Source organism: Elaeis guineensis, chromosome 7 (genome assembly GCF_000442705.2).
Source record: "Elaeis guineensis isolate ETL-2024a chromosome 7, EG11, whole genome shotgun sequence".
NCBI lineage: Eukaryota > Viridiplantae > Streptophyta > Magnoliopsida > Arecales > Arecaceae > Elaeis > Elaeis guineensis.
The window spans coordinates 99,953,186-99,977,320 of record NC_025999.2 but is presented as its reverse complement, the minus strand read 5'-3'; the positions used below and the strand labels follow the sequence as shown (position 1 = coordinate 99,977,320).

The 24,135-nt window shown below is 36.3% G+C and overlaps 1 protein-coding gene across 1 annotated transcript; it reads left to right on the top strand.

The window, feature by feature from the left end:
• Positions 1-256: 256 nt before the first annotated feature.
• On the top strand, positions 257-23,852 carry LOC105048081 (uncharacterized). The gene is made up of 12 exons (XM_010927268.4): positions 257-575; positions 1,013-1,077; positions 2,343-2,441; positions 5,813-5,945; positions 6,956-7,015; positions 9,620-9,679; positions 11,249-11,371; positions 12,176-12,247; positions 16,560-16,697; positions 18,785-18,940; positions 19,739-19,843; positions 23,417-23,852. Exons 1-12 carry the CDS (start codon positions 351-353, stop codon positions 23,453-23,455), a joined length of 1,275 nt encoding a protein of 424 aa, XP_010925570.1. The 5' UTR covers positions 257-350; the 3' UTR covers positions 23,456-23,852.
• The last annotated feature ends 283 nt before the right edge of the window (positions 23,853-24,135 follow it).

Here is a 24,135-nt window from a genome sequence, read left to right as displayed (position 1 = left end):
AAGTTTGATTGCAGTAAGTTTGAATAAATTGAATAAATTAAATGGTTAAGCAGTGCCATCAGTGCATATTTCCCCAAGCCTTCGTAAGCATTGTCTCTACCTAGCACGGGTCGGGGTGATTCTACGTATGGTGGCTATGTATAGTGTCTATGTATGTCCGTGGGTCTGCATACGCTGGACGGTCCTGATGAACAGAAAAGAAATCCATGTATCCTCTCCTCTCGACGACAATAAAAGCCCCCGACCCCTCTTATCCAGCGACTTATCCTTCGTTTAAACCCACTCTCCCACTCGCTCGCTCCCAGCTTTTGGGCGGCCGGGGGCCGCGAAGAGGAAGAGCGAGCGGAAGAATGCCGCGGGGCACCGAGCGGTTCTTGAAGGCGGTGAAGCAGCAAGCGGACGTGTACTACAAGGTCTTCAGCACTCGGTACGGGCAGCAGATCATCGACCTACTGGAGCTCCCCATCAAAGTCGTGCTTTCCCCTTTCACCCTCGCCTACGACATCGCCGGCTCCGCTCCTCGAGGCTTCGGCATCCCCGAGCTCGCCTCCCGCCTCTCCTTCTCCGCCATCTTTGTACGCCGCTTCTTTCTTCTTGATCAGAAATTACCTTTCCTTTTTATGAGTTCTTGATCGGAGATTGCGGTTCTTTGGAATCACTGATCTTTTTTATTTTTAGTTCTACAATATCTTTGATTTATTGATCATTGATGAATAATCACGTTTTTGGAGTTCTTGATGAGAATTAATGACGTTCCTTGGGTTCTTGATTGGAGATTGTGTTCTCCGGGCTCCTTGATCGGAGATTCTCGTTCTTTTGCTTCTTGAAAATCCCTAATTCTATAATATCTTAGAGTTTTTGACAAGGAATACTTACGTCCTTTGATTTCTCGATAAAAAATAACGTTCTTTTGGATCCCTGATAGGAAATTTTGTCCCTGTAATTCTAAAAAATATTAATTTCATAATATCTGTGAGTTCTTGAAATGCCATCTTATATGAGTTGGTTGCAGGTGGTTGCGACTCTTGGGACCTATGATATTGCCCTGGAGTTGGGAAGGAAGGTTATTTGTCAGAGGTAGTGCTTTGTTTGACTTTCTTGTTGATGCTTTGTCTCGTTTTCAGTACTTTCTTTTTGTTGCAGCTCTTTATTTCATGATTGCAATAGCGGTATTTTGGAACTAGGCTTTTCTTGATCTCCTTACAACTGTGGATGGCTTGTGGATATTTTGTGATGATTTGATGGTTGTGGTGCCGGTGGTTTTTCAGAATATAATGTTTTTATGATATCAAGAAGGGGACTCGTAAACTGGAAAAATAATTGAACATAGGCATTCCTTACTAGAGAAAGAAGTTGTATAATTTTATACTTCAGTTAGTTTAAAAAGATCGATATTCTTGGCTTGGTTTTGAAGGTGCAGTAAAAGGTGCACGTGAATGATTAACTGTAAGGATGAAATGCATTTGGTAATTTATTCTCATCTGAATTAACTTTTTCTGCTAGCTGCAAATTAAGAAAACCATGAGAACATTTACTTCGTTATGTTTTTTGTATTGAGATGCCATAATGAATCCTCTTAAAATTAAAGAGAGTGAAATGAGCTTGTGCTTCCCAAGCTGGCAAAACATGGCTCATCAGTGCTCAGCTTTTACCAATTTCCTATCAGTTCTCTTGTTCATGCAATTATTTGTGTAATTCAGAATTCTGCAACCTGTTAGTGTCTTCCTCAAACAATATTATTGAGAAAGTTGCTATGATGCACCATACATTGACACGCTTATGATTCATTGAGCCATTTGGACTCCAACATGGACTAAAATTCTTAATCCAAAAATAATTTAGAATCATGTAAAGCAAAATTCACCACAATATAGCGAATACTTACTCATGCCTCATTGCCAGTATGTTCTTAAGATGCTGGAATTGTAATTGTTCATTTTTTGACTTTTACTGTCAAAGTAGTGATCAAGTTTCACCAAACTTGTATTGGGGTTCGTTTTGGCCTGCAGCCAGTTTGGTACAATACCAATACATACCATACGGACTTGAGGCGTACTGGAACCTGGGGGATGGGGAGGGAGAGGGGGAAGAGGGAGAAGGAGAGAGGGAGAGGGGAGAAAGCGAGAGAGAGGGGGTCAAAGCTACTGGGATCGTCGTTATCTTTGGGTGAGAAAAAGAGACAGAGAGATGCAAAGTATATTTGTACTAATATATCATAATCTACTTGTGCTAATAAATACAAAGTAATTTCCTGTGGTTGGACTATGTACAAGCTTTTTATGCATTCTATATAGAACTGTAGAAGGTGGACTTACCTGTGGAGTTGCCTTATAATATTGTAGGAATTGTCGAACATGCAATGGTTGGCAAGCATTACGATGTACCATGTGCAAGGGTACAGGGAAGGTGCATTATCAAGTGAAAAATTATAGCCCAAAAAGGTGGAGTTATGTTGTTAATTGAAGTTTTTTTTTCTTTTTTCCAGTAATGTTATATAACTTGTCCAAAAGAAAAATATCATGTAATATTTCTGCATATATTTCTGATGGTTGAGATGAATTGACGATTTGTTTCAGGAACTTCTTCTATATATCTATTTGAGGAACTACAGGCAAATATCCCAATCGTAGATTTACATAATTTCTAGTGTTGTTCTGTAACCGGCACATATTTTTATCCATCTCATCACCTTGTCATCATTCTACAAGGAATGTGATACTGTCAACAATTCTAGTATGACTTTAGTCATTTGTCTTCTTAAGCAACAATAATTTCCTAAATTGAAGAAAAAGGTGTTTGGTGGGTGGGTGGGTGGGTGGGGGGGGTTTGATGGTGCTCGTATATGAGGGTGATATAGAACACGGAGAAATTTCTATGGTGAATAGCCCAATTCTAGAGGCCTGTTTGTAGAGGATGAATCCACCCAATGACTGACCAGTGCACTTAGCCCGAGTCATTAAACAACACTTTTTGTCTCTACTTGTTGACTAGATCATGACAGAACTATCTATACCTTTCTTTAATTGCACCTCTTTGTCAAACGAAAAATGTTTCTTTCCAAATGACTGCCAATTAAAACAAGGAAAAGTTCTGTTCCATTTTCTCCTTGTCGATGCCTACTGTTTTCCAAGCTAGGTGGGTTGTTGCAGATTGTGGCTTTGCTTATCTGGTACCAAAATAATTCCAAATCTACACCTATTTTATAGTTCTGTGTTGTAAAAGATTTGAAATATTGTTATCAACTTCTCACCAGACAATGGACCTTTTGTTTTCTAGAATACCTTGGACTAAGATGTTGTGGTCAAGCAATCCTTGAATTTTTGGTACCTTGCAACGGACATGCAGTTTTCCATCCTCCATATTGGGGGTCACTGAATGTCCAAAAGTACCCTTGCCTTATTGGTGGTCCTACACCAAATTGTCATATCTTTGCTCCTGCAATGCAGCTCAAATGTATGTATCACTCTCAGTCATCTGAAAGAATGCTTAAGTTGGACAAAGCCATACATTTAGCTCTCTGGAGTCTCACCTTTTCTTCCTTTCTACTTACAAACCTATGGCCAATTCTGAGCTTCTTCTAGACCCTTCTGCTCCACTTAATTGAGCCAGATCACAATCCTAGCATATCTTCTTTCTAAAAAGTAGCCATAGTATCTCCACTGATGAGGCCCAAAACACTAAATTATGAAGCAGTTACATGTTAGACTAAGATTAGTACTTCTTGAAAGTTTATTTTCTGTTTTGAATTGTGGTAATTGATAGCAGCCACTGATGGCCAGAAGAATGGAACTATCAAAATGAGTAGAAGTTTTGTATAGATGAGGAGAAGACATAATGAAGCACATACTTGCCACTTACTTCACCTTTCTTCATAGCATTATGTCATCCTTGGTTGCATTCCCTAACCTTCAAAGCAACCTTTCAGTTAACTGAGTTTCAATTCATTAACTCTTTCCATTGCCTACTCCCTCATTTGCTATAATCTACTTTGAATTCTCAAAGTTGTAACTTCTATTAGTCTCCATACTACTTGGTGAAATTACCCCTACCAGTATTCTAGATATAGACAAGTATTAATTAAATGAGGGCAAGTCTCTGGCCATTATAAAGGAATTCACTTTACATCGACAATCCTATTATCAAGCCTCTCATCAGGTTGAAAAAAATATGGAAATAAACAAATAAATAATCATGATATGCAGTAGATGTCCACCCTAATTTGTGACATTGCACAAGGTGTCCAAGAAATGTTGCATATTTACAAATAAACTTGAATGTGTTTCTAGTATAACTTGACAGTGAACTAAATTTTTGGTGTGTTTAGTCATTAGTGTCTCCATAGGTGCAAATAGTTCACCCCCAACTCTGAGTAACTGAGTTAGTTCACATTATATCTTATTTGACTAAACCTACTAAGTAATTTGTTCTGGAAGCTCTCTATCTTGTTTTGAGATCATCTAGGCCTGAAAATAGAAAAAAAGATATTATAATATGGGTTGGTTTTAGTTCTTCCAGATGAAACTTGTCAGTTTTTTATTTATTTTTGTTTTTGTGGGGGAGGGTTTGGAACCTATACATTTTGCACAAAATCTTAACTTCTCAAGGGTTAAAAGCAAATCAAACCAATTCAAACTTGAAATATTGTCAAGTTTATGTCAAGTTTTTATTATAGTCAACGCAAACTGAAACAATATGTTGGATGACACTTTGAACTTGAAGTATGATACTTTGAGAGGTGTAAACTTAATCTCATCTACCCTCCATCTACTGCCTCCAAAATATCGTGCAGCTCTTTTTATTTTTCCTACGCTGAAGCATCAAAATTAGACCTTTTAGTCTTTTTGATGATGCCTTCAGTTAGATTCTTGACCTTCCCTCTTTTGTCATGGTCTGTGAACTCATGTTCTTGATGCAAGCTTCATCGGTCACTTCTCACTTTGAGAAGGTACCATGTCCGTTAACCATGAAACCTCCTATGTGGCCCTCTGATTCAGTCTACAGATCCTCTGGTTTTCACCTGCTGATTATAGAACTTTTCTCTGCTACCTTGTCCATCTTCCTTTTTTTGATGCTAAATATGATATCTAATGAATTTAAATTGACTGAATATTCAATTAGCCTTCATTTAATGTGTATAATGAATTTTGTGGTAAATTTGATCCTAATATTGCATTTTTACAAACATTTTTCGTCCTAAGTTTCTGGTTAACTTTGGGGACTATAAAATGTTGAGCAGTAGGCAAACTAGCCACTTGGAAACCAATAAGATGAAGTTGTATTTGTTGTGTGGAAGGTGTTCTTTTTAGATTTAATTTATGGAGGGAGGTATTAGAGCAGCCCAAGAATATGAGCACCTTGCTAGTGTGGGACAGGTTGACATACACTACTGTGTTAAGACTTGACTTTGCAAGTCATTGTTGGAAAACAGTTTCGTAAGACTGGAGTATGTCTATCAATTTCACTTCATTCATCAAGTCTGGTGACACTTGAACAATCTGCTTTGATTGGAGGATGAATTTGCTTCTCTTCCTTCCTTTCTTCTTCTTCTTCTTTTTTTGAAAAAAAAGCGGTAAGCCTAATGATTTGTTCTTATAGCTTTTATTCAATGATCTGTAACAAACTATTAATGCTTGCTATGCTTTTAAGCTTTTTATCCTTGCTTGATTTTTTTTTAATAATTATGACACATATCTCTAGGGAAATATGTGAGTGATTAATCTTCATTTTAGATAAAAACGATTTGTTGAACTGCATGCAACTTATCCTGATTAGTTGCAATTTTTCTTTTGGTTTTCTTGACATATTCTTGTAGTGGAGAGAGAGCAACTGCTGAGTGCGTTGCAGAAGCCATTGTCGAGAACCGTGCTGAGTTGGTCCATCTTCCTGCTACTATCAATCTTTCCATACCATTGCCATCCAAAGATTGTCCGAGCTGTGATGGATCGGTAAGATACATGCATTTGTTCTACTCCAATTTGAATGATACACAGTTTAATTCTTATTATCTTTAAGGTACACTTGGTATGTGATTGAGTAGGTTCTGGTTATCATCTTAGATTATTGTTATCTGTGTTATGGATAATGGTATGTTATATTTATTATGTTTACGACCTACTATTGTAGGAAATATTATACATGTTATATGTGCATGTAGATAATAAATAGGTTATTAATTGTCATATGACCTATGCTTATGGATATTGGTATTTGATCTTGATGTATAACTTAGCATTTCTGTCCGATAGTCTAGGAAGATATGATTAAATATTAATGATTTTCTTTCCTATAAGATCTGAGTGGTATTATACTCCATACTGGCTGGACCTATCATCTGATTAAATAGTTGTAGAGTATGCATATCAATCAAACCATTCTATGGTATCAATATTTTCAACCATGAGGAACTTTTACTTTATCTTATAACTGTTTTGCTCTGTTGTCTTAAGTTTCTTTGTCGCTGGTGTACATGTTTATTCAAGCTGGTTCATTCATCTTCTTATTCCTTGAAAAGCAATCATACCATATCACATATGGAAGCCACGTATGGTTACCATATCCAGACCCACAAAACAACTCTTTCCCACTGATCGTTGCCATTTTCTGGTCTTAAATTGGTGCTATCAATTCTGAGTTCATGTGTACCACCCTATAGCACACAAATGGTAGCTGGAAAAATTATCTATTATTGGATTTATATACTGCAGCCATGCTTTGTCCATGCTTTTAAACTTATGCCCTGTCCATGCTTTGTCTATTTTTGGGGAAATTATCTAGTAAACGTGTGATAATTGTTCAAGTTGAAAAATAGTAGATTTGCAATGCCTAGTTATTAGGCATTTAATTGTTCTTCATGTTATGCAGGCCTTGGTCTTGCTTATGTGAGATTACTGGAGCTAGTTTCTGTGTTATAAACTTTTAATTCATATATTTGAGTACTTATGTTTACATTCTGCAGGGTGTGATGGGTTGCCCAGATTGCAAACATCGGTTGCAAGTTAGGATTTCTGCAGATGATGTGAGTATAAAATTGATTGGTGTTTTTGGTTGTTTTATGCATATTCTGCAAGAGTATGAGGTTTTTATCTTTACTGCAGATTTTCACTCAATGCTAGCTATACTTAGACATAGGTTGCTAGAAGCAAGAACAAGTTGAACACATCCCTGTTGAAAATGCAGTAAATGTGCATATACTGATATCTTGATAAAATCTTAAACTACAGAAGGGTAAAAACAAGAAATTGGACTTTATATGTTCCAAGTTTCTAAGCCCTAATCCAACCAAGTACTTGATATTACTGGTACTTTTATGCATAGTTCTCCACTTGAGCCCCAGGGAACATATTCTACAACTTTGTAACTCAAAATTCTGACAGACCATGGAGAAACATCAAATTAGCTAAAAGAAATGAAATAATATTTCTCAAACTTGACACATGATCCCAGTCACCCGTATTTTAAAGGGCAATTGCAATGTGCAGGTGGTAAAGGAAATGCATAGTATATGTGCAGTTGGTATTTTTGAAATATGTTAAAAGTAAATAAATACTTGAAATACATCAATCAATAATATCATCAACTTTAATAACGGTAGCAACTCACAGTAAATGCTTGCTGCTTGGTACTTAATACCTTATAGCAATATTTTAAGATTATTAATAAATTAATAATTGTCCGTGATACCTGCAGCCAGGCTGCTAAAATTTTCATGCAGTCCAAGCCATTTGCCCAAATACACACTGCAACAGTTCTGCATGAGAGTGGGCCATGTATGTGGTCACATAATGCCAAGTTGGTCATATACAGTATATAGGGAATACTGTATGGTCTAGGGACCATATATGTGTACATTGCAACATGCATTGATTTTTAAAATAATGGGACTCACATTTTCGTTAGATGATCCAGGCGCCCTTCTTGTTGGGTCCATGATAAAATCAAAGTACTTATCATATGCTTTTATCATGTGCTCTATCCTTTTTTCCTTTAGATTGAATTTTGTTGACTTAAACTTTGTAATTGCTAGGGAAATTAGTACAAAACTTTCGCTCCTGATTGGCAAGGCTTGATTGGGCACCATTGCACTTCTAGCTAGGTGCAGATTGAATTGCTTCAAGCATGCCTGACCAAGCCTAAACTTGGTTTGATAATTTTGGATCAGGCTGGAGCTTCTCTCAAACTCAAGGTTTGAAGATCTGGAGGTAGCCTAATTTAGGTTTAAAGATTTGGGACCATAGAGAGGCCAAGAGGGATAGATGGAGTGCGAGGGTCTGGGGTCCCAACAGGTATTGGGTCTGCTGGGGGTCATGGTTGGCATCTAGAAGGCTAAGCTATGGCTATTGTATGATAGTAATGTATTATAATTCAAACTCAAGGCGATGTAAGATATAGTCCCGATCTGTGCAACCACATGGTGGTTGAGAAGGTTAGATTTTCTAGGGGATAGATGTCCCAGGGCCATTGAGTTGATATAATCTTCAAAAATTCTCTGTGCTGATTACAGCCATCTCTTATAGAAGGCCAAAAGCTAGTTGCAATAATTAGTAGATTAAACCCCTTTCTCAACATATTTGGATGGTCTAGGCTTGTTAGGGCTTGGTCAACTTGTCATGTGGTTGTTTTGTGCATTTGTTTTCTCTGGATATATTCTAGGTTTTCTTACATTACTGTATGACCATATAGCTTTAGAGTCTTGAAAACAAATAAATCTTTGCATATAGATAATATATTGTATATCCATACAGGTAATATATATTACTAAGTACTAACAATGTCTTATTAATTTGGTTTGAAGCTGGGCTTGTGTCAGGCCAATGGTAGCCCATGTGGGGTCCAAAAGAATTTTGGGTCTCAAAAGTCTCTTCCATCCCAGTCCAAAGCTCAAATGTTTCATGCCCAACCAACCTGAATAAGGCCCAAGTTAATAAGGCCATCCTTGGCCCTTCAGCAGCCCTACTTGCACTGAATTGAAGGCATCTTAGGATTCTACGAAGTTTAGGTTCAACAAATGTAAATTCCTGTCTAGGATTTGAGAGTTGCATCACATATTTTGTGGCCCCTTGGTTGACTTGATAATAAAATTTCATTTCAATTTTACTGAGTTTTCATCTTAGTAGTTGAGTGCCTATAAAATTTCATTGACTTCTTCTGTTTACTGCACATAAACATTAGCTAGATGTCAATTGTGGCTGGAAGTAATTTTAATATCCTTGTTTGGTGTGCATGAATAGATGTTTGCTTGTGCTAAAAGGAGCGATTCATGGAATGAAAAGAAAGAAAAATCTTTGCTACATGAGCCGCAATTGTATAGACGTGATTGTGGTGTGTGCACAAGTAGGCTGGCATGGCTGTGTGTGTACATATGCACATTCATATATGTATATTCATTTTGCACATATGTATGCTTATATGTACATGTACATATATACATATATATACATACATATGTACATGTGCGTGGCACATGATTGGGCAGGGGAGCATGGTTGCGGGTGTGGGTGTTGGTGCGGGTGTGCATGTGCGTGTGCAAGCCATAAGTTACAGTATGAAGCATGCCGGATTATGTATTCTTACATTTTGCATTTTTTGATTATCTCATATTATTCACATGTTATGTTGTCAGATCATGGAGCCTCCATGGAAAGCATATAATGTTATGAGGAAGATGGATTACCCCTATGAGGCAAGTATTACAGTAGTTTTTATTTTGCCAGATGTATGAGTGAAAATTTCACCTCCTTTAGTTTGTTTTAATCTTCTCCTTCATTTGCCAATGCAGCTTCCTATTTGTTGAGTTGAAGTCATTGAGTAGCATTACCATAGAAAAGCCAAATGAAGGATTTTATTTGTGTAATGATATTTCCATCAAATGGAGACACCAAATGGTTAAAACCTCTCCAATTCTCCTTTCCTGTCTCATTTTTGAACACTTTCATCTATCCTTTTATTCTTTTTAAATTACTTAGTGCCATCATTGTGGGTGGATCGTCATTTTTCCATCTTTGGATCCCCTAAAATTAGTCAATATCTTTTTTTTAGTTTTATTGATCTTTTAGATTTCTAAGAACATCCAGAATTACTAGCTAGAGCCCAAACTTATTCTCATCTCACAAATTTACACTGTATCATCTATGCTTCAAGTAGCTTTCACCGTGTCACTTTTGACAAGTGGCAGGATCTTGGGAGAACCCTTGTTGCAGGCACATAATTGTCACATGCTTAGTTTAACTAAGGCTTGTCATAGTTGTCATTTCTTTCTTATAGACATGACCTAATGATATTTATGGTATTTTTCTCCATGTTTACAGAAGCCATGCTGATATTAATTAATTTCTTATAAACCTTTCATCAGTTTTCTTTGTTTGAATGTAGCACCTGTATTTGACCTTCAGGGCAAACAAACTTATTGGTCATGAGATTATAATAATTTAATTTCTTCTTTCTTACATAATCCCTCCTGTAACTTGTTATGGTAGCTTGTAAGTTTGACTTCTCTGTAGTTTTTAATGCAGTATGCTTCCTTTTCTTGTAAAAAGGGAGCTAACCAAATCAGACACAGAAACTGAGACTGGATGGCCGTTTAGTATAGAAGACAGTGATGTTTTTTGTGCTGGTCTTGGGCTGTTCCTGTAGAATGTGTCTACTTTTCAGTATGGCATTATCTAGTGATAAAAGTATTCTTTGTTTTTTACATTACAGAAAAGTATGCATGTAAATTTATGTTCAGGTCTCTAGACATCATGGTTACCATCTTGGCCAAAATGTTGGTTCTAATTGGTACAATAGGATTTACGTAATGAGCCATGTCTTATTATCTCAGACAATATAAACTGATGCATTTCGAGATATTAGCCTATTAAATATTAATTTTTTGCATGATATTTTCAATCAGTTAATTATGTCATATTTTTTTAAAAAAATTTTCCATACTTCATAAACATTAAATCAAATTAACATGGTGGTTCTTTCCACTTTTACTATATCAGCTGATGTTTCAATGTCTTGGTTGTTATATTTCTGTCAAGATATTGAGTTTCTTGTCTGGTTAAAAATTCTAACCCATTAATCTAATCCATGATAAGCTGATATTTGGGTTATCATGTTATCTCACTCAACGGAATAAGCGAGATGTTTGGAGGTTGAGAGAGTTAGCTTGGCAGGAATATACGCAAAACCAAAATACTTTGTAATTTCGCATAGGAAGTTACTTACAGAGGAGCCTTTGAACATGGTCATTTTTTTCCTTCCTCAGAACATTGTTCATAGCATGAGGGATCCCAAGATTGCAGCCTTCTGGTTGATAACCATGCCTCAAGTTTTGGGAGGATTCAACTATGATGATGATGTCAGGCAGAAAATTTGGTGGGCATACAAGGTTTGTTTGTTACATTCTTATATGGTCAAGTATGCATCCCTTTTTTTTTAATAGGCTTTTGGACATTGTTTTTGATTACCAACCTTGTGCATGCTGCAGTTTGAACTTACATAAGTTGAATTAGAGGTTAATTCACATATTGACATATGCATCAGACCAAAATTTAGCTTGAACTAATTGCAAATGAAATCATCAAATCTTTATAGATACATAAAACCACCAAATTGAAGCAAGGCTGTCAAATTCACTGAAGGCTCACTTATTCGGGATCTCATTTTTGTTGCCTATCAATCAAAATCAATCAATCAATCAATAAATAAATAAATAAATAAAGGATACCAATGGAAGATTCTATATTACATATAACCCAGAGCTTTTGGGCTTATCTAGCTCTATGATAATGCAACCTGCTAAATAAAGCAGTGTCTAAACTCACAGTAAGCCAAATGCACCCTGCTTTTCATAGCATAACATAATTTTTATTCAGAACTCTTATAGTATGCTTATATCTGTGTAAACATTTGAATGGCCTTGTGATTGCTTGGAGATTGTTTGCAAGTTAAAAAGCATGATTTTGAAATCTTTTCTATTAAAATATCATATGACCTCTATATAGCAGGTAAAAGTTGCACGCTATCTTCTTCTTCTTCTTCTTCTTTCCTGTTTTGCATTATTTTCTGTTTTCCACTTAGTGATATCTTATGTATCTACATTGGGAATTCTTTTATATTTTGCATCTTAGAGCCACTTAAAATTTTCCAATTAGTTTTTGTTTTCATATTGATTTGTGGTCACTTGTATAAGGAATCAATGCGGTATGATCAACTCCGAGATGCGGTTGCTAAGCGAAAACCTGGTTGGGAGCACCTACAAGATGTGAGTATTTATCTGTTTTTGAGGTTTTTATGTACTTTTTCAGAAATATGCACTGCAAAGCTGGTCTATTGGTACCAAAACCATGTGCTTCCAACAAACTGTTTCATCTTCCCCCCTTCTTTTCTTTGAGGCAGTTGTAGGTTGTAGCATCATACAATAAATATAGTGCAATATGCCGCTGCTGATATTGGTGAGAGTTTTAGTTGACTAGAACATCAATTGTTCATATATTGGTGTTTGATGAAAGCTTTTGCCACTAAAACATGCTTTAGATGAAATATGCAGATAATATTCATCCATAAGCACTAGATACAAATTCTTTGCATATTATTTGGTATCAATGCAACTCCATTTCCTATGCATTGCATGTCCAAAAAGATACACAACCATAACCATAATCATCCAGTCTTTTCCAAAAAGATGCATAATGAACTATATATTAATTAATTCTCATTTATTTTTCTATTAAGATATTTTTTCAAAGAGAATTAATGAATACATGTAGATTATTTTAGGAAAAGGAAAAAATAACAGAAAATAAGAAAATGAAAAGTAAGGAAATATAGTATGGATAAAGTAGATTAAAAGAAAGTATAACTCTTGTACAGTAATAAACAGGGCTGAAGGACAGAAGCAACCTGAGCTCATTACATTTGATTAAATCTGTCATTGTTAAACTTGAAACAATCTGATCACAATGATCCAATGCATTCATGAGATTATCTTATTATCATCCTACATCTGTCCCAATTATCATTTAATAATTGTATTATTTAGAAGTAAAAATAAATTAATGCATGTTAAACAAATCTATAAGACTAGCAAGGTGTCTGACACAGTCACCAAAAAAGGAATTGATGAAACTTTTGTGCTTCACAAGTACCTATGGGATGCTTACACACGATCACCCCTCCTAAGAAAAAAAAAAAGTAATTTTCTTCCTACAACCTTTCACAGAATAAGGGACTGATAGGATCTTCTTTCCTATTAAAATAAATCTATAGGACTAGTGAGGTCTAATACAACCTCCATAAATCAGGGACGGTTTGATGAAAAATATACTTCACGAGTGTCTCTGGAAGGCTTACGCACACAATCGCGAACCCTCCCACCCCAATAACAAAAATTTTTTTCTTCCTTGGACTCCCTTCCATAGAAGGAGTGGCTGAATGGCTGATGACTCGTAGGAACTTCTTTCCTGTCAAGTTAGATTTAAAATTTCAAGAGGACAATGTTTCCTTCTTATATAAATAGATATTTTAATTCAAATGGGATTTGTAAGAGTTATTAGAATTTAAAACCTTTGATAAGTGGGATTTGTGAAGTAGGAGATGAGACCTGTGACCGTGGATGATATGATTTTAGGGATTGAACCAAACTTTTTGTACAGGCTGTCAGACTGAATAATATTATTGTGATTAAGAGGTATAGCTACTGATTTGAATGGTAATTGACAGGTGAAAATTCAGAACTCCCAATTTTCTTGGTATAATTTTGGTGGCATATGTAAAAACAAGATCTGTAAGTAAAATCATGCAGACAATCAATGTTCGTTGATCCAAAAGCTCTAGTTTGAGACCCATAAATTTTTATTTTCCATCAAATATGATAATTTCTTTGCTTTTAAATCATCCACTATTTGAAAGGCAATAGAGAACCAAATTATCTGTTTCACATTTAACTTGTTTTGAGTCAGTAATAAAATTGAGCTGTCTACTAGTGCAGTCTCAGATGCTCTTCAATACTCTGCTACAACCAAGGAATAGTCCAATACAGCATGTTAAATACTTAAATGTTAATTTGTCTTTTTGTTTCTTGTAATAATATTTTTCGTAGAGCTTCCAACCCTGCCTCTGTAAATAATTGTGACTATTGACCACTAGTGTAGTGTAGATTGGAATTTTCAGGATATTTTTGGGCTCTAAAACACAATTTGGACCTTACTATGGTGGTTACCATCCAATAGGCTTTTGCGAAAATAACCATAGTTAAAAGTGCCAGTTGGCACGGACAATACAACATGGTATGTACTGCTTCAGGGCCTTACCAGAACATGGCATTGGATGCCTCTTGTTGCTCAACATGTGCAGTGCTTGTGTGTATCAAACATTGGCATGGCATCAGACAACATGATGCGTTCCATTCTACCACTTGGCCAGCACTCACTGGCATGCGTTGGTTCAGTTTATTAGAACTAACAATGAAGCCATCATTGAATTAATGTTTGCAGCTATCACTTGTTCCTACCTGTTGTGGAGAATAGAAAAAATGAATTACTTCATAAATATCCCTTTCTATGAATCAATTTCTTCAAGATGAGCTTTTCATGAAGGAGCTGTTCTTGATTCTATGAATCACTATATTCAGGGGAAATATGTTCTTTCGTCCCCTTCATCTGGGGTGGTTGGGGTTGGGGGGGAAGAGGGATGGGGGCTTATCTTACCTTTCTTTAAAGCCCAAACCTTAAATTGATCCTTATGCTAGTGTAAGAGGAAAATCAATCAATCTGGTAATACATTGTGAAGCATAAATGATCTAAGTTAGTTAATGAAAAGATTTAAGCATCATGGCCCTAGCATAAATTCTGATGAAGAATGTCAAAGGCGAGTGAGAAAGATCATCGGAAAAAAAGAAATTTTAAATGTTGGGATCATAAGTATCAGACTTATTTTTTTGACAGAATTGTTAGGCTCAATAGAGCCTAAAAGATTTTATTGAGTTAAAGAGCATAAATATCAGATTTGAAGGATTAAGACAAATTCTGACATGTAAGTAAAGAGCATGCTTTAATCAGATAGATGCCATTGACCCGGTAAATAGAGAGAGCTGTTGTTGCAGAAGATATACCATTAGTATATGTGCATGCGCAGAAGATTTGTGTGTGTGGGTGTGGGTGCCTGGGGGGGGGGGTGCATAAATGTGTGCTTGCATGAATGTGAGATATAAAAAACTAGAAAATTAGAATCAAATTATAGTATTTTGATATGTTAGGATGTAGAATGTGGGACAGTGATTGCTGAACTGTCCCGAACTGGACAGATCAGCCGGTACCAAAATATATTGTTGGCTCAGGACAGTTCAGTCACTTGTATCAGTTCCTATATAAAAATCCATCTGCTACCCACCCATTCGATGGTTTGAGAGCTTTCAAGGTTCTCTTGTTTGCTTTCTCATCGGATGTCACCTTTGATGGCACTGATGCTGCTCGCTCCCCCCCTCTTCGATGTTGGAATTGTCGATAAGTCTTCCTCTCTCTCTCTCTCTCTCTCTCTCTCTCTCTCTCTCACTCAGTCGCTCTCACTTTACTAGGTCAGGGTTATAAAAATACCCCTCACCTATCTAAGAGCTTCGAGAGTCTTTGAGGGCTCTCTTGCCTACTCTATTCACTTGCTCAAGTTAAGCTCCTCCTCCTCTCTCCCTCTCTCTCTTTGTGTCTCTGTTTGTCTCTTGCTCCATTGCATAGCCTCGGCCTCTTTCACTTGTTGGATTTGAATGCTTTTCCGAAGCGGACACTGAACTCAGGGTTGCTTTGAGCCCTTTCTGTCATTGGATGCCTCCCTATCACCACGAAGCCCTTGCAAAGCTGCATCAACTCTCAAGTGAGTCCAGATGTCTTGGCCTCTTTTTCTCCCCCCCTCCTCCTGCCTCCCCCCATCTCCCTCCCCCCCTCCTCTCTCTCTTCCTCTCCTTCCTTTTCACTCTCTCTATTGCAGTGCACCCTGGAACGGCATGCTACAGATCCGGACTGTATCGAATCGGTCATTGGCTGGTATGAGTCTCGATATGGTTCGATAGACGCCCCCCTCCCCCCCAACACACCCACACACACACACAAAAAAAAAAAAAAAAAAAAAAAAAAAACTTACTAGAAAATCCGTTGGAGAAAGATCTTTCCTCTTGCCAAACAAGAGGGCAAAGGGTTCATATACATTTGTGTAAAAATAAGAATCTTTCATATTTCATAATATCAAGCAGTTCATTTGGTTCTGTTTTAATATTTGAATTCAAATAATCCATGAAAGTGCATGTTCTACTTGATGGAAGGGCCAATCTTTTAAGTTGAACCAGTTCATTAATGAATTGTGTGCAGTGAAAGTTCACATCTATTTACAGATTCTTTTCTTTGTTCTGATTTCCCTTTTTTTTCTCCCTTACATTGTGTGCTGCCAAATCAATATAAATTTTCTCGACTGCTGTTTGAATTAGCTTTTAATGGTCCTAAGAAGCATACACAACAAGGACAAACTGTCCAATTATGGGAATGACTCCATATCTGATTTTTTTTTTTCCTTTTTAAATTAAAATCTTACAGGCCCTCATCTCTTTAGATCCAATCCGTGCGAGGGATGATCCAGTTATTGTGAAAAACATTCCCTTTTACAAGGCAAAGAAAGAGCTAGAGGCAGAAGTGATGAAGCTTGATGTCCCACCTCGACCTCAGCATTGGGGGGTAAGAATTAGATCTTCTATTTGTTATGGTGATGCTAAGTTCTTGGGCCCTGCTCTAGTAGGACAGTGAGATGCAGCTTGATTTTTGTTTTGTATTTTATTGTTCATAGATCATCCATTACTTTTCAAATTTCTATGAGGCATGCAGTTGCCGGCATTCTATTTTATTTGAACCTATTTGATTTATTTATTTTATCTTATTTTCTTTCAACAAAGTTAGATGCTAACCTTGATCTATCTACGGCAGAACTGTCACTAAGCAGCACTTTATGTGAAAACCATGAGATTTAGGTATTTAGAATGCTGACTTCCCTTAACTTTTTAAAAACTGAAGGTTCCTTAATATGTTGTTAACCTATTTGATTTATTTATTTTATCTTTTTTTTTTCCAACAAAGTTGGATGATAACCTCAATCTGTCTTCGGCAGAACTGTCACTAAGCAGCACTTTATGGAAAACCATGAGATTTAGGTATTTAGAATGCTGACTTAACTTTTAAAAACTGAAGTTTCCTTAATATGTTGTGAACTATAACTTTTAAAAACTGAAGTTTCCTTAATGTGTTGTCAACTATATAATCAATTTAAAAATTCTTGTATTATCCTTGGTGGGAAAACATGTTTTAGTCCATACAATTCTTGGATATGGAATTATACATTCCATGCAGCAGGTGCGTAGGAAGAGTGCCATCTTTGGTGAGTTGCAGCTTCATGCAAACTCAAACCTGCATTGGTTTAGAACTAAATGGGAATGGCTTGCTATAAATAGGTGGAGAAAGGGCTTAAACTAGGTTTAGGATGAACAGGTCACTTGCTTGTGAACCTAATGACAGGACAAAATTGGAAAGAAATCATGGCTATTGGCAATTGGGATGACAGACATGCTAAAGTTTAGAAATAGGGACAAGGTTAGGAAGGATGTTTTAGAATTTTGAGGTTAAGAAAATTCATGTTGACCCAAAATTAAATTTCAGGCAATTATTCAGATTTTTACAAAATACAAGATTTTAAGTTCTAGCTTTGTATATAGGTCAACTATGTAAGTGGCATTCGTATCAGATCCGAAGTATAAATAAAGAAAATAACTGTAGCTATCTAGTAGATTAAAGTGAATACTTGAAGAGCCAGAAATAAGTAAAACAAAGAGAGAACAGAGGGGAAAATATAGCACAATAGAGAGAAAGCACTAGGGGGTGAGTGTGCCCCAGAAAACCATTTTCTCTCTCCTTAGATTATGTTCTTTCATCTTTCATCCTACCTCAAATCTTTGATTAAACCCTCCACTTCTTTCTTTCTCCTTCATGCTTGAGTGGATGCTTTTGGAAAAGCTGCAACCAGGAGCCTATGATGACATGATAGGTTAAGGGTAAGGACCAGAAATTAAAGTGCTACATGTCTGATTAGTGTTTGGCAGATTTCTTCAGTGAAGACAAATATACACAAAGCCATTGTATATTTTTACTATGATGCATTGAATAAAAATGAGTAATAGTTGTAAACTGCACATTGTGCCATAAATTGGATGTTGTACGATGTGCCTACCTCAGTTTTTGTTGCTGGCTATTAGCCTGCCCTTTACAAATACTACTTTCTCCTGTTTATATTTCATGTTCAGCTTCATATAATATTTTCATTTGAGAAGTGCAAAGCACTTAACAAGATTGATATTACCCAACTTTTTCCCCTGAATTCTAAAAATAGTTTTATTGACCTTGTTTTTTTGGGGTTCCTCATTCTTATATCTTGAGCACTGCTAATGGTAGCCCAGGCCTAAATGGAAAATGTGGAACATTGAGGTTAGGTGGCTGCCAATTGTGAAGAAACCAAATTGTGAACTATATACTCTGATTTTATTATTGTTAGATTCTGCTTTTGAAGGATGTGTCCAATGTAATACATTTGTGATTGAAAAAAAATGGGGAATAAGAAAGGTTACTAAAATTGATTCTGCATGAAGGGGATGGCTGCGATCATGATAAAATTAATTATTTAATATGTCAATATAGGTCACGTGTACATCTGCATTGAAGCACAAGTTAATATAGATCACGGTTTGAAACTTTGAAATTCTGATATGGTGGTTCTCCAGGAATTGGACCTTCCACTAAATGCATCTTCATGGGCTGAGGAGGATTTGAAAGATCCAAAGAAGTTACTCGAGATGACAACCCTTCTAAATGCCCAAAGAGAAATAGCAGACAAAATACTGGATGCACAGTGGGAAGCAAAATGGCGCCAAGACAAGGTATGGTTGTATTTCAGGCTTACCCCTGGTCTGTGGTCATGCGCATTTTATTGCCTGATTTGCACATTGTTATCTAAGAAATTATAATCTTTGAAGCAAAGGAGGATGTCAGGGAGCATGATCCAGGCTCATTGCCTTCTTGCATGTTTATAAAATTAAGCATCAAGTGCAAGCAATTCATAGATCATATTTATTTACAGTGGCTGAGCTTGGATTTTAAACTGGAAGGTGGGTCAGTGGGTTGTTTAGCAAGCAAGATGCTGTAGCATGCTGGACATTCCTTTCTTCAAACTTGTAGAAAGCTTTGTGAAATAGTGCAGTGGTCTCAACCTGAGAGGCTGTGGTGTATTCCAGAGCTTTTAGGGACCAAATAAATGAAATTATCCTTGAGATGCCTTTATGGAATATCATTTCTTTTTTAAAAAGCAATTGTTTTTTATGTTTTAAACTGTTTCTGTGGTATGCCCAAATGCATGTTCTGGATTGGCTGCTGCCACTTATCTGCGAATGTGTGCTCTATTCTCATTTGGAGATATCCACACATACTACAATCTTAGTCATAACACGTGCATCTTGATGGGTTGGCGATGTCTTCTCATTGGGGTATGCTGTATGTGTGCTTCATGTTTTTTTGAAAACCATGACAGTTGTACATGTTATTATATACATAATAAATAGACATACGCATATGTATACACTAATATACACACTATATCTTTCATGGATATAATATATTTCTGTGTGTGATCTGTATTGTTAAATGCTGCACTAAAATATATTCATTTCATGCAATTTTAGTTGAATGATCTGTTAAAAGAGAAGGTAGAACCATATGTCCGGAGCATCGACAAAGGTGTTCTTCCCCAATCAATCGTTATAAAGTCCCATGATCAAGAAAACAAGGTTTGCATATCTCTTTTTTTATCTAAATAGTTTTGTTAGCCATGTCTTTTTTTCTTTTTATGCCAGCCTTGGTTAAATTTGATGTGACAAAATTTGCACCTTATTGTTTAAAAATATAGTTAGATTGGCTACATGATGCATTCATCAAGATCTCCTGTTAGAATTTTATCTGCTTGTATGTCTTTTTGTGTAAATTTGAAATTTTATTAGACCCTTCGCAATTGTTTGTTGCATTGTTGCTTTTCTGCGTGAAATGAAATTTATTCCATTTAATTTGCATTGATGATGTTGGAAGGTCATTAAGGAAGCGGTGAAACATATGCCCAACTAATTTACATTGTGTCCCAAGAGCATGACAAGAGGGTGGGCCTTGGCGCGGCATTAAGGTTGCTCCATTGTGATCTTGGTGTCATGAAACATGGAGGTAACACTGGGTATATCTGACCCTCCCCAAAACTTGTAGTGGTGGGAGCCTCGTGGACGCCCTTTTCCCAAGAGCATGGCACATGTGGAGCTAATTTAAAATCTTCCACAAATATGACCAGAGAGCTTTAGAGCAAGGATGTAGGTAGGGTAGGCGAAATTATTAACCTTCCTTTCAGAGACCCATCTCCTACTGGGAAACACTGTAAAGAAAATATTTGATTGTATAATGTATTCTCTAGGAAAGAGGAGCAATTGGGATAGCTTGAGGTTTGTCATACCTATTCATGTCAGAAACTGGAAGTTGGACGGCTGGTAACAATTTGTATGTTGAATCTGCATGAAGCCAGTTGGTTGCTAATAGTTTTGTAGTTGCTCAATTAATAAACGACATCCGTTTAAGTCACCATAAAAAGCAAAGGTTTGTATTTTTAATACAACCCTAATTTTTTTTAAAAGAAATATGTTTATATCCGCAGGAATTTCATAGATTGCAGATGCAGATTAGGGTTGGTTTCCTATTGATTTTATGATTTTATTACTTACTGAGGACTTATTCTTTTTTTCCAGAAGGGGAGAGGTGGGGGGGGGGGGGGTGGTGGTTTGGTTTAACTTTCTTAGATAGTAATGTGATCCATAACTTCCTTGGTGTTATGCTACCAAGCCTTTGTGAGCCTAGAGAAAATCATTCTTGTTTGGATATTTCTAGTTATCCTTTATCTATGTCGTGTGTGAGAAATAAAACTGTAAAGCCTTTCTTGGGGACCCATTGAAGGGATTTTTACCAGAATCTTGAAACTATATGCAGGATCAGCTTGAAGAAATGACTTTTTCGAAGTTTTGTACCCCAAATTTTGGTCCTGAGGAAAAAAAAAAAAATCTGTTCCATGGTTTAAAAACTTAGTTTTGATTGGCTTTGTGGAGTCCTGGTTTTTGGTAGTTTTCCTCCATGTTTTAGCATTCCAGACATAAAATTCCGGAAAACTTAGAAAAGGTATAACAATAAAGGAGCGAAGAGAATTTGTTACACAGCAGTCAGAATATATTTTGTGGTAAGTAGGTTCTTCTTTTTGTGTGTAGTTTCAAAGTTTAAGATTGAAGTTAAATAATTTATAAAAACAAATTTTAAAAATTAGACTGTAGTTTGTAACATGAATATATATTATTTATCTTCAGACTTTAGTTTGAAAATTCATCATGTAGCAATTTTGGAACATTTTTTCAGTGCCTAGTGCATTTAAATCTTTTTCTTCATAATTCTTTTAGTATAGTTCCCAATTATTGAATTTGATCATTTCTGTCTCATATTTTTAAGGTTTAACTGACTATTTAATTAAATTCATGTGATTGTAGAATGATATTCATTTTGTGTAAGACATGATTCCATTACCATGAATGATGGTGGCTTCTTTGTAGTTGTTTTTTTTATTCTTTATGAAGTACTTAAGATCCTTTTTTGAGGCTTTGGCCCATCAAGCCCTAATTTGTCTTGTGCCCCTCTTTTAACTCAAGCAAAGAGAACCAAAAAATGAGACTATATAGCCTATGTACTGAAAAAGATGGAGAAGTAATCCTAATATGGTAGCAAACTAGAAAATGAAACTTATTTAAAGTATTCATGATCAATTTCAGTTAGTTTTGGCAGTGGTTGGCTGAAACCACCAAAATTGAATCACAATAGGTGCTTTTTAGTCAGAAAAAAATTGATTGAAACCTGAAACTAGGGGCCAGTTGTGGTTCGGTCTCATCTGGAACTCTTCCATTTCACCTGCAGGCTGCAACAGTTTGGCTTCAACTGAAATTTAAAACTTGGATCTGTTAAACTGGATTGGTACAAGATTAGGATTTAATTGGCAAGTTGTGGGTGGCAGCTTCAAGGTGGAATAGTCTTTAATGAAATGTTTGTATGACTTATCCAAGGCCAATTACAACATGCAAAACATATTTTAAACTGTGAAAGGAGACCTTGATGCCTTGAAGTTCAACAACTCTATAACTTAGAGAATGGAGAATGTGAAGGTCACCTGTTTAGGTGGCAGGGGCTGCAATTTCCTACAAGATATTATTTGCTTTGCCTCAACAAAATGCCATGCGTTCGAGAATAGTTTTATGTAGAAGGCATGTCTCAAGGTTCAATTCTTAAGATAATTTGTTATAGACTGATTCTGGACCGAGCATGTCTATGGAGGATATATTGCTTGATACATCTGATTGGCCAACAGAAGTAACCGGAAAAGCAGAATCTGGTGAACTAGTGTTGAGAATTTCACAACTGCTCTTTCCTTAGAAGGAAAGGCAGTTAAAACATTCAGTTCTCATTTAGGCCATGTTATTTGCTCATATAAGAATTACTGCAATTAAGACAATTGATTTTAGACAAAACTATCATCAGTTAAATACGTAGTGGCATTCATGATGATAAGAAATTTCAGGCCTGCTATAGTCATTAACCTGGTAATGTTATTAATGGAGACATGAGTTTATTCAAGCCTCAGCCAAGTAATGCTTTCCAGTTGAACATAAAAGTTGAAAAAGAAGATCGATAGACAATTCATGAGCCATGTTGGATTTTAGGTGAAGAGGCTTGATATTGGTTCATATTGCAAGTAGTCAAAATGATCTCTCAATTTTTGCAGGTTGGCCTACTTGAAGTTCTATATTGAAATCCCATATAAAGAAAAGAAATTTGGCAAACTGAGATATGGTTGTTATGGTTCACAATGAATAACAAAATGATATTTCTTTTATATATCTCTGTCTCCTTTGCTTTTTTTTTTTGGGTGGTTTGGGGAGGGGAGAGGCATCCTCTATATCCAATAAATGAAAATTTTTTTCTAGGACAGGAAAGAAGTTGGTGCATTGCTTGAGTGTTAGATTTAGGAGTTTTTGGCTGGTCATTTGTACTATGATGCTTGTGATCTCTCCTGCATCATCTTCATTATTCAAGGCTGGGACCGTTTTATATAGTTCTTTGCTTGCTATTTGGTACCATGTGCATATCACCTTCATCCACATAAAAAGTTTCAATATTATTATCTTCTCTCAATTTTTCCATATGGACTATATCTCATGGTTGCATTGTTGATAAATAAACTTATGTGGTAATTGAAAAATTCTGTAAATTATTAACATGTTTCTCATGTATATCAGAAGAAGGCAACCACGCGGCGAAGATGGTGGTTCTTCTAGAAAAGCGGCAAAGGCAGTCACATGAGCAAATTATTGCCTTTTGTTTTTGCTGTTGTATTGTCGGAGCCTTCGGTTCACATGACCACGCAATTGTGAGGCAGGCAGTGCTCCTTTTCCTTTTTCTCTTCTTTTTTGGCCCATCGACGTGTAATGAAACTTGCTTATATGTATCATTCTGTCAGTTGAAATTTTAGATGTTGATTTATGTTGTCGTTACCCCTTCCTGTGTTGGTTTTGGGCTGGGATTATTGTTCTCTTTTTCTCAGTTTGCCAATGAATTTTTGAGAGAGATGTAAAGCTTAGTAGTGGATTGCACAGGTTTCTGGCCTTCGCAAGTGGTAGACCTTCTATTTGGTATTTATGCAGATGTTAAATGCTAATTTGTTTTTCCTGTCTAGGATGATATATGTGCCAACTGATTGGTTTGGGACGCCCTTTTCTATAAAATTGCTTTGCATTCCAAAATGAAATTTATACTTGTACTTTTTAATGTACTTGAGAGCGGTATCGTTAAATTCCTTCATTGGCGCATATTATATATTTTCCCAGTCTTTTATATATTGGATCGATGTGGAGTTCGGTCGAGCAGGATGGCGTACCGGGTCTATTTGAAAAAGACGTTCTTTTCATGCTGACGGTCAGTTTTATGAATTATGCCTTTATCTTCTTTATTTGGTTAT

Excerpts from the sequence above, each read along its gene's own strand:
- LOC105048081 (XM_010927268.4), top strand. The coding sequence starts at position 351 with ATGCCGCGGGGCACCGAGCGGTTCTTGAAGGCGGTGAAGCAGCAAGCG. Across the intron at positions 5,946-6,955 it reads GTCCGAGCTGTGATGGATCG|GGTGTGATGGGTTGCCCAGA; the intron begins GTAAGATACATG and ends TACATTCTGCAG. Across the intron at positions 7,016-9,619 it reads TTAGGATTTCTGCAGATGAT|ATCATGGAGCCTCCATGGAA; the intron begins GTGAGTATAAAA and ends TTATGTTGTCAG.